This window comes from Orcinus orca, chromosome 17 (genome assembly GCF_937001465.1).
Source record: "Orcinus orca chromosome 17, mOrcOrc1.1, whole genome shotgun sequence".
In the NCBI taxonomy this organism is placed as follows: Eukaryota; Metazoa; Chordata; class Mammalia; order Artiodactyla; family Delphinidae; genus Orcinus; species Orcinus orca.
The window spans coordinates 36,210,362-36,222,168 of NC_064575.1; the positions used below are offsets into that span (position 1 = coordinate 36,210,362).

Consider the following 11,807-nt stretch of genomic DNA (forward strand, 5'->3'; position numbering starts at 1 on the left):
AAAAAAGGCATAACCCAGATGTTCCCTCATTTGACCAACTCCATCTAAGTTTAGATGTGCAGAAGGGCCTATTAGAGATATCCAGAGTAAGCCACATGCAACATGTTACTTGATCAATTTTTCTAAAATAAGGTTTCAGGACAATGACAGTAAGATAAGGGAAGAAAACATGGAGGAATGAAGTCCTAATTACTATACATGCATATTTTTTTGACAATAGGGGGAAACCTTTTACAGATAAGTTACAAAGAAAAGTCAAATAAACAATTTTGTACAAGAAATTTAACACGTTCTGTACAATGTCTTCACTTTGCTGTCATCATTTGTACAAACTCTTCATAGTTTACTTGATCATCACCATCAATATCTGCTTCCCTGATGATTTCATCAACCTCTTCATCTGTTAACTTCTCTCCAAGGTTTGTCATCACATGGCGGAGCTCTGCTGCACTAATATAGCCATTACCATCCTTATCAAACACAAGGAATGCTTCTCTAATTTCTTCTTCACTGTCTGTGTCTTTCATTTTTCTTGCCATCATTGTCAGAAATTCCGGGAAGTCAATTGTGCCGTTACCATCAGCATCCACCTCATTAATCATGTCCTGTAACTCTGCTTCTGTGGGATTCTGCCCAAGAGACCTCATTACAGTTCCCAACTCCTTTGTTGTTATAGTTCCATCACCATCCTTGTCAAATAGTGAAAAAGCTTCTTTGAATTCTGCAATCTGCTCTTCAGTCAGCTGGTCAGCCATGCTGCAAGCGCTACCGGTCTCCGGGACTCGACTACTCAACCACTCAGCTCGTTTGCTCCACTCGGACTAATTCTGTTCTGCTACTTTAATAGACTTATTTTATGCCTAACAGAAACTCAATACATGGTTGATGAGTAAATCTCCAATCAGAATTCATCCCTCCGTTACCTCTATGCCTAAGGAACGGAGTCTGAATCTGTTGTAACAATACTCCCTGTGTGGAAGTCTGGAAAGAAAGTAGAAAGATTTTTGACAAGGACAGTGATTGAAGAAAGAAACAGATTTGAGAGATTCCAGAGAAAGAAGCAAGGACCACGATGACGAGGGGGAGGTGAAATTTTGGGGGGATTCTGGGTGGGTGCAATGAGGAAGGAGGAAAGCTCCAGAATGATGGCCAGGTTTGGCGTGAATAAATGGCTAAACTATCAGTTCTCCCAAAAGAGGGTTACCTGATTTATAATGTTTGACACATCCCTTATCACACAAAAGTGCTCGATTGCTTGAATTGTTTTGAATAGTATGTTTTCCTTAGTGCTAATAATGAAAACATAATTAAAAGCATGTTTGTAGTGAGAGGCAATAAGTTCATTTTTGCACATGACAAATTTAAAGTTCTTATGGGACCACTAAGCAAAGAGGTCCCATTGCTTGCTGGATATATACGAATGGAGCAGATGGGAAATAGGGTCTAGATTTGTAGATGTGATGTTGATGAGGTTATTGAAAGCAACACAGTATAAAGAGAATATGTAACCTGAGAAGAGAAGAAGTCAGACATTGGAATATCAACATTTAGTGAAGCGATAGGTAACTATGATGAGAGTGGGGTGGAATAGCCAAAGGTGTAGGAGAAAGACCAGGGCAAACTGGTTTCACAGAATTCAAGGTGGAAAAAAAATCATGTAGAAGAGAGTACTCAACTGTGCATTTCACTGGATATAAATTTTATATCAATTAAAAAAAACCACTTACCCTCAGACATCCTTTACTAATTTGTTTTGGCCTAGATTGTTTTGCTTCTAGAGATTCACTGCCTCTGTTGGTATGTTGAAACAGCAGCCTCCAGTGGTTATGGTCATGGAGAACTAGGATTTATGGACTAGGTACGGTTTTTTCATATAGTACATGCTCAACAAAGTGAGTTGAACTAAATTAATTGTTCTTCAGTCACAAAGAAACAAATGTTTTGTGTGACGCTTTCTTAGGGCAAAGAACATTGGCTTAAAGTGAAGGTCCTGGGATTATGCTGGTAAAACAGTCAAGACTGTTTGCTTGAAATACTGATCCACGGTCCAATCGTTGTTTGCTGGCTGCTGTGGCAATCTGAAGCTCCCAAGATCAGCATCTTTGCTCTCCCTTCCCCTCAATTTTTGGTTGTTATGGTAGGGACAGCAAGCCAATAGTTATGCTTAGCTCTGAGTATATGATCAATTATTTCTTTCTTCATGGTATGCTTTCTTAAAAAGCCAAAAAGTGCATTTTTACCCTAACAAGCCTTTTAAAAGTTGCTCATAGTGTGCCACTGACAACAATAGTCCTAAATTTCAATTTCTACTCCACCTCTCAGACTTGCTTTATCTTTTTTAGATCTTTTCTTCTCATCTGACGAGAACATGTTTTTCCAGACCTCAAGAATATTGAGAACTCCACTGAGTCCACAACACCAGGCACTGGGGTCTTGCAGAGGCGCACAGTTACTAAACAGTTGCTGACCCTTCCTTATAGCTCTCTATCACTTTCTTGTTTCCACTCGTCCGACTTCGGAGCTCTCTTGAAAGCCCATCTCCCTTACGCTACATTAAGCCCCTCTCAATTCCACCCAACATTTTTCCATGGCTCCCTGCTTCCTTAATCTCTACTTCCCATCTATTCCCCTGGTAAAATTTAGCTTCTCTAAATTCTTCACTTATGTTTTGCATTGACATGCCTTATGTCCAGTCATTTCAGTGAAAGGAAATACCCTAAAAGGGAAGGATTCACCAAGAAGAATGAGGACCATTGATGGATTATACTTTTGCGTGTGACTTTGAAATTCCAAATTCATCTTCATTTTCAGCACGTGGTTATATCATATGATGAAGTGAAATATCAATATGTTTAAAAATATAATTTTGTATTTGTGACGAAATCTAATTTATTGAAATTATATTTCTATACACACACACACACACACACACAAATGGCTATGTTCACAGTTCCCTAAATCTACCATATTTTAGAAATGTAAACATTTTTATATTGGTAGCTACATTACCCCACTGTTTTACTTATTTTACTTAAAAAAAAAAGAAAATATTTGCCTTCTTGTTAAAGGAAAGCTAAGTAAGGAAAAAAAAGTTACTTTAAAACTATAAAAAGATATATCAGAAGAAAAAAAAGTATGAGAGGCATCTAGGAATTTCAGAGTTTTCTCATGGGCATGGTGAAGTGAACACTAGAATCAAGTTAGAGTTCTACCACATACTATTCCTATGTTTCTGGAAAAGTCATGGAGTCTATATTCATGATCCATAGGGATGCTGTCAGAACCAACAAGATAACCTACCTAAAATTGCTGTGTGCTCTTGTGTTCTCCCAGAATTGTAGTGAATGGGAATTATTTGGATTGTGTGGAAACAAGTATATAAAGCAAGCTCCAGAAGAATTCCGTTTTCTTTGTTTTTCTGATCAGGTTCGATACTATGATCAGATGCATTATATAACCTCTAAATGCTCTTGTTCACTGTAGAATATAACTAAGTACTTCTATTCAAAACCAAGTCATGTTACCCATCTGACTATAATAACTCACACACTGGGTTGGCCAAAAGTTCCTTCGGGTTTTTCCGTGGATGTTACAAAAAATCCAAAGGAACTTTCTGGCCAACCCAATATTTTGAATTCAAAAATCTTTGGATTAGAATGCCTACGTGCCAATAACTCTAGCCATTGGTGTTGACATATAAAATGAAGGTAAATGCAGCATCTTTCTTACACATTTCACTACTGCTTAGCAAATGGCCCACAAAAGGAGTATAATACATATACTAAATTTGATGGCATAAATCAATGGATAAATGAATGACCGAATGAATGACATACAGAAGCTACGGCACGTTGAGGCAATGAATGCACTGAGTGACAGACGGGAGTCACGGAGTTGTGAAGTTGCTGGGAAGCCCACCTCACACTTCACATCTGGCAAACCATCACTCATTTTTGAAGCCCCAACAACGAAAAAAATCTTCCAGCTACACAGCTTCTGAACCTCAGGCAGGACTGCTCACTCAGAACTATGTCTAGCCCTCCTTAAGATCACCTGCCATGCTGCATGACAACTGGCACTGGCATTTGGCCTGTTAGACCACAGACCCCCTGGAGGAGGAGCTGTGCATTTCTGAACACACAGAGCCTGGGACCGTGCCTGACACACACAGAAGGTCTTAACAAGAAAGTAAAGAGCTAGTTGAATAAAAGAGTACTTTACATTTCACTTGAACTCCTTACTGAATAAAGACAATAATTTACTCTTCAGGGAAAAAAAAAGAAAACGAAAAACCCATCAATCAAGTAATAAGCTCAGTAGAGTTGGGAAGGAAAAAGAGTAAAACAGGCAGTCATAGCACAGCTGAAAAGCAGACTCGACCATTTATTCTTCTTCTGCACTTAAAACATTTGAGAATGCCATTCTCAGAAAATTACTATAAACGTTCTCATTTATATAATAGGAGAAGCCAGTGCGTGTTTTCCTTCTGTAATTACGGTTATCCAAGAAATCCCATTCAGTGCACTCCCCCCACCCCTTTCCTTCCCCAAACCACAAAGATTCTCAATTACCATTTAGTAGGTTTCCTTGTATATGGGCACTAGATGATGAGAAAGTAAGTTCTACCCCTTCCTCCTTCGAGCACAAATAAAATGAGGGCAGGGGTTTCTCATTTACTTTGTTCTCTGCTCCTTCCTCAGCACAACTGTACCTGGCACAGAGCACATACTCAATAACTAACTGTTGCTTGAATGACTGACTACATATTTGATAATAAAGTCATAAATCCTCTCAGCTGAAAAATCTTTGTTTTCCATTCTTAGTACTTGCTTTTTTTTTGGCATGATATCTAAATGTAACCAAAGAAAACTAATAGAAAAAATTTTAAAGATACCTATTAATTTTTTATACATATTCTTCATTCATTCTCTTTACTCCAATTTAAATCTGAAAATTCATATTAAGCAGCCAGAAGTGTCCTAACTAAACTCAAGAAAATGGAGGCAATGTCTTCAGATTTAATGATTTTAAAATCAGTGTGTGAGTTGACTAAATTTGTTTATAGCATTTTTTGTTGAGCAGGAAGTTTTAAGCATATTTCTTAATGCTTTCATTGTGCAACTTAACTTTTTTCCACTGTAAACATATAAAAATGTAAATATGCAGTGAATCCATAGATGATCTGAGTCCTCTTAGTTCATTCTGCCTTCCCACAGGTGTGTATTCCTCTAGCACTAATCGTTGAATTATATTCAAAGCAATGCTGATCAATATAGAAGTCCTGAACTTAACTACTTCATTACTGCAGAGTTTACAGAGGTGAATTCTGGGTGAAATTTCTAAATAATGCCTTGTTACCACTGGAGATATTAAGTATAGGGCAATTTACCCTGTGTTGCCATACATTTTCACAAAGCTGCTAAGTTAAACACACTGCAAAAATAACTGCAATGGCAATTTTAAAATTTCTAAACATTTAGAATATTTCAAATAGACTAAAACTTACCTAGGGGAAAAAGTAATGTATATTCATATATTCACCACACCACAGATTCAGTTTGCCAAATTTGCCTCAAAACTTTTTGTTTTTAATGGACTAGGTCTTCACAGATATAGAGATATAGCTAAAGCTTTCTGTGAACTGCTGCTCAATCTCCCACATCCTCCCCCACCAGCCCTTTCCCAGGCACTCCCTCTAATGACTTTGGTGATTATCATTACTGTCCATATTATTCTTTTACAAAATATTTCTCCCTAAACAATATTTGCAATATTTTCCCTGTTACTTTAAACTTTATATAAACTGTATTTACAACATGCTCAACATAGAATAACACCCGATAAATGCTGTTAGTCTTTTTGTCTTTTTGCCATGGCATATGCTTTTTTTTATTTTTCTCTTGACACTGCATTTGAGATTTACTATGTTGGACATAGACATGGAATTATGATTAACTCCCTTTAGCTGTGTCACTGGGCTCTAATCAAACCACTCCTGTCTGAAAGCATCTTTTTCCTTCTTTCGCCCAGCAGCTCCTGGGATCCAGCCACCAGCTCAGGAATGCCTCTCCCCCAAGACTACTTCCTTTGACCTTGGTTTTTTAAAACACTTTGTTGGTATAGAGTGATTTTTTCTTGTAATTTAAACAGGCCTAGCATTACTGTTTCCATTTAATGGACATGAGATAATTTAGAGGTTTTAAAGTGATTTTATGTATAGACCATGTAAACTGAATAAATAAATACATGAAAAAACAAGTAAAAGAAAGACCTTGTAATAAACATTATGTACTGTATTTAATTTTTTAATGCAAATGATTCCATAATTAAGTCTGTATATGTTTCCCTGCTCATATACTAGGGAGTTTTTCTAAAATCACAGCTAGTAACAGAACTGCTAGGTTAAAAATGGGTACAATTTTACTTACTAGATACTACACAATTGTTCTGCAAATTAGGCTTATCAAGCTATGCAAAAGACAATAGGGTCTAAAAATGTCCCTTTCTAAACACCCTTACCAATATTTGGTATTGTAAGAATTTAAAATATTTTACCGATTTCCTAGATCTCCTTGTTTCTCATATATTTCACCAATTTCTAGTGAAGTTGAACATCTTATCAATTCTTTATCCATCAGTCCAGTATGGTCCCTTCTAGAAATTGCCTGCTTCGATCCTCATTTGTCCATTTTCCTATTAGTTACTGTCCTGCTAATTTATAGAAATGCTTTATAACTATGAAATATTGATCCTACATTGTTTACATGTGTTGCAAACATCTACTCCCAGTTTGTGACTTGGCTGTTTATAGTGATTTTTATTGAACAGGATATTTTTATGTGGATCAATATGTCAACTCTTTTATTCAAGGTTCGAATTTTACATTTCATTAAAGAAACTCATTCTTATTTTAAGTTTATAAGAAATCATCTTACATTTTATTTTTTAAATTTTATTTACATAATTAGGTATTTAACCTAAATGCAACAGATTTTTTTTATATTTGAATGGTATAGATTTTTTTTTTCTATATGGATAACATAGTACTTCCAGGTTAGTTATTTACCAGTCCATTTTTTTCTTCAGTGATCTGTAATGTCATCTCTATTATGTATCACGTTTACATTCACATGCAGGCAACAGCATTCTTTCCCTGGTTTAAAAAATCCAGATCAAGAGGACAGTAAGTTGTTTTAGTCAGCTCAGCCTGCCATAACAAAATGCCACAGGCCAGGTGTCTTAAACAACAGACATTTATTTCTCACAGTTCTGAAGGCTGGGAAGTCCAAGATCAAAGTGCCAGCAGATTCAGTGTCTGGTGAGAGCTGATTCCTGGCTACAGAGGGCCTCCTTCCAGCTTGTGCGTACATAGCCTTTCCTCCATGTGTGCTTGTGGGGAGGGAGTTGACTCTCCTGTCTCTTCTTCTTATGAGGACACGAATCTCATCATGAGGGCATCACCCTAAACCTAACTACATCCCAAAGGCCCTCCAACCATCACACTGGGGGTTAGGGTTTCAATATATGCATTTCGAGGGGGCACACAAAACACTGAGTCCGTAACATAGGTGCTCAATAAGTGTTCTTTGATGCATCAAAAAGTAATTTAGGGCTTCCCTGGTGGCGCAGTGGTTGAGAGTCTGCCTGCCGATGCAGGGGACACGGGTTCGTGCCCTGGTCCGGGAAGATCCCACATGCCGCGGAGCGGCTGGGCCTGTGAGCCATGGCCACTGAGCCTGTGCTCCACAACGGGAGAGGCCACAACAGTGAGAGGCCCTAGTACCGCAAAAAAAAAAAAAAAAAGTAATTTAAACTGATTCTCTGCAGCAGCCTATTACTGAAACATCTTTTAAATCATCTTTCCCCTCTATGAATATAGAGCTAACCCTAGCTATAGAGGAGCCACATCATTTGGGTATTTAGCTTATAATATTCTAATTGTACACATCTAGGGAGATAAAGAGAGAAGGAGAGGAACAAGAATTTAAGTAGCCTGAGTGAGTCTGCCTGCCCTTCCATGCACTAAATATAACCAGGAGGGTAGTGAACAGGGAGACACAAATTAACTGTGCCTACAAGGGGTGTCGGTCCCTGGGAACCTCTCTCAGAGTAATCAGCTTGCAGTGTGTGCAGTGTGGTTCTAGTTTGAAGATATGCATTTTTCACATACGTATTTTACTTCATAGAATTGTACACAAATCTACTTACGCTGCACTTTATGTCAAACTTAACGGATTTCTAAAGGCATTTTTTTACTATACATGGTTTTTGCCCTAAGTGCTGACTAAACCCTAATTGCTGAGTCAGACACTGCTCCACCGTAATCAGTGTGTCAACAGAACATCAAAATACTCTTCTTTAAACAAGAGGTCAGATAAAAAGAGAAGTTTCTAGTCTTCACTCACAGGTGAACCAAGACGTGCAGGGATAAGAGTGATTTCTGAGATAAAGCCAGCATGAAATAGAAAACTAGTGAGGATGTGCTGTATAGCAAGGGGAACTCTACTTGGTGCTCTCTGGTGACCTGGATGGGAGGGAAATCCAAAAAGGAGGGGAATATGTGTATACATGTGGCGGGTTCACTTCACTGTGCCGCAGGAGCTAGCACAACATTGTAAAGCAACTATACCCCTGATTAAAAAACAAAAATAAAAACAAAAAACCCCAGCATGTCTTAGTTTCCAAGGTAAACACAGGTATACCAGGACCCTGAAAACCTGGAAACAGAGCCTCTGTCCACCAGCAACAACTGGGCAACAACAACCTGGCCCTTTCCTCCTGGATGAAGAAATGAGTTTGCTGACACTGTGTTTGTTTCAAGACCCAGAAAGTGCCAAATACTATGAAGTCACAGAAATGAACATGACACGTTATGGTGGAAGCTCTTCTCAAAAGATGGCAGACACATTGAATAGAAAAGGGTTTGGCTGTACCAAGAAGTGAGTTTCTCAAAGCTACAGAGAGAATGACTTTGCAGGGACAGTGGCATTGCTGAGAAGGTGATTCCTTTAGGAACACTGTTGACAGACAAAGCTTTGCTGATAGTGGCTACACCTGCCAATTCTCTGTGTGGCTAACTCACTTCTGATAACCTTTTATATCAGCTTGTTATGTCAGGAACTTAATCCAGCCCAGCAGTGGTTTTGTGGTGCTGTCCAGACAACCTATTCTCACCTGAAATGCTTCAATGGCTGTATCTATCCAATGGCAAGGAAAATTAGAATAATTTTCCCAACAATTTATTATACCATAATAATAGTTTACCTGAGGAACTAGGAGCAGAATTCATTCCCCATTCTTTAAAGCATGATTCCTTTCTGAATCAATCACAGGATATTAGCTCTTCTAGGTATCTCAGAGATTACCAAGTCCCATAATTTGGATAAGAATCTGAAAAGTAGAGGCACTGAGTAGTCCACAGTCACAACGCTAAGAGGCAGAGCTGGTCTTAAACACCGCTTTCCTAGATCTTTGCATCCTAAATCTTTGCTCAGCATTTGCATCCACAAAGCCAAATGCCAATAAGCTAATCAGGATCCTATCAATGCAGCTATTTTCTTGCTTAAACAATTTACTACTTTAAGAGACTAGAGACCTAAAACTTTGTGCTCCTAAGAGCTTAAATGGAATGAAACAAGAAAAAATCTGTATAACTGGGGTTATCTGTAATGCTCTTTTTTTAAAGTTAAAAAAAAAAAGGAAAGAAAATGGCCGTAATTCTTCTCCACTGACTAGGTTTACTTGGGGTTGGTTATTATTTCAGAGTAGCAGGTTTTAAAGGGACAGTCAGGTCTCAACGGCATGAAGAAAGGTGCACAATTTTTTCTGAAGCTCATCAAATTAATAATGACAATAATAATAAGACTAATAATATGATAGCTAGCTTTTATTGAGTTTGTGGGTTTTTTTTTTTTTTTGGCCACACCACACAGCATGCGGGATCTTAGTTCCCAGACCAGGGATTGAACCTGTGGCCCTTGCAGTAGAAGCACAGAGTCCTAACCACTGGACTGACAGGGAATTCCCTATTGAGTTCTTATTAGTATCTAAGTTCTATCTATCATTTAATCCTCATAATAAACTATATGGTAGATATTATTTACCTATGAGAAAACTGAGGCATAGAGGAATTTTAAACCTTATGGAGGAAGGAATTGAATCTAGGAATGCCTCCTTAAAAATCACAATCTTAATCATTCCTTACTGAGATGATCCTCTTACAAAGATAGGGAGATGGACTTCAGAACTCTCATCGTCTTTTCTGGATTTAGAATTTTAGTTCACAAAAGGTGAATCTGCTACCTGATTTGCTGGTACCCTCAAAGAGTTAATGATCCTTCCAAGGCAGAAATTCCTTGGAAGGGAGTAATTCACAGCCTGGGGAAATGCAGACCAATATGTATAACATGGTAAGCAAATGAGTTCTTTCTATTGCAGTGTCGAGGGTGACACATTACATAGGATCCTCTCTGCATCCTGTGGATAGCGGCATCTATATAACGTACTCAAAATAAATAAGGCTTTGAGTGTATGGGAAAGATAATCACAATTCAATTTACACAGAGACATGAATCGTCTACTGTATGTTACAGTGACTGCTCAACTTCTCAAAGAAAACATTCGTTCTTCTTCTTTCCCAAAGAGCATCTTGCTCATCTACTAACTTCATATTTTCAAATACAGCTGTTTCCCTCTCAGATGTCAGAAATGCCACCACACATACTGGATCCCCTTGAAGGGATCAAGAGAGAGTCAAGTTCTCAAAAGTGCCTCATGAGCACAAGAAGAAGGTCCAAGTAGTGTGTGAAGGGGAATGAGACAGTTTCCATTCTCTTGAAAGATGGCTAATCTCAACTGTAATGGATGGTCAGAGAGTTGCTGGTGAAGAGGGACCGACACACTGCTGTGGCAAGGCACACAGGTGCAGAGTTTTGGAGTATCTACAGGAGAGCCTTCCATTCCTCAGAGCCAACAGTATGGCAGTGATTCCAAACACACAGGCAACGCTCCACCCTCAAGGCCGTATTACACGTACGTGGCTAAAAATGGAAACTTTCCTACTGTCCCAAAATGGGGATGCTGTTAAACACATATGGTGCATTCTCGTTAAGGAATACTATGTAGTCACCAAAGACCACACTTAAAAAGCACAAACAGTAAAAGATAACAATAAATATTAGATTCTACTACTTTCATAAGTTTTGTAGTTTTAACTCATTCTCTCCTTTTTTTCTCTCTCTTACTTTCCTTTCCTTTTCTTCCCCATTAATTCAAACGAAAAACTACATTGGAGAAAGTGTGGTAGGGAATATACCAAAACGATGAAAGGAGTTCTCTGTGAACTGGTCATCCTTATTTCACTTTAAAGAGGGGAAATGTAAGGATCAAAGTGGTCCAATGTCTTTGACCCTGGTATACAGTACTGGTAAATTGGGGTGATATAATACCATGCTGCTTCACACCTACCCACTGAAGTTAACACCCCCCACCCATTCCTCAGTTGTGAAATGATGACCTTTCTGATCTCTTCAAATGCTGGTGTAAAGGGGTCCAGACACATATGACTGTGAGACTTGCATGTTCTTACTATAAAAAGTTCACCAAGTTAAACGTATTATAATTTCAGAAGTCATATTATTAGAATTAGAATTATCAGGTCTTTAATGTGTATATTATAAGAACAAGTTCTAGTTGAAATGAATTATTTTAAATTAATGAGCAGACCTGAAAATCCATTTTCATTCAGTCATTCATTCACTCATTTGCCATATATTTATTGAGCACCTTTGGTGTCCCAGGTCTTGTGC

At 38.2% G+C, this 11,807-nt stretch overlaps 1 protein-coding gene across 1 annotated transcript; it reads right to left on the reverse strand.

Moving 5' to 3' along the window:
- Positions 1 to 244: 244 nt before the first annotated feature.
- Positions 245 to 824, reverse strand: LOC125961824 (calmodulin-1-like). Its single transcript, XM_049700856.1, has one exon. The coding sequence runs from the start codon at positions 753 to 755 to the stop codon at positions 306 to 308; it is 450 nt and encodes a 149-aa protein (XP_049556813.1). The 5' UTR covers positions 756 to 824; the 3' UTR covers positions 245 to 305.
- Positions 825 to 11,807: the final 10,983 nt, after the last annotated feature.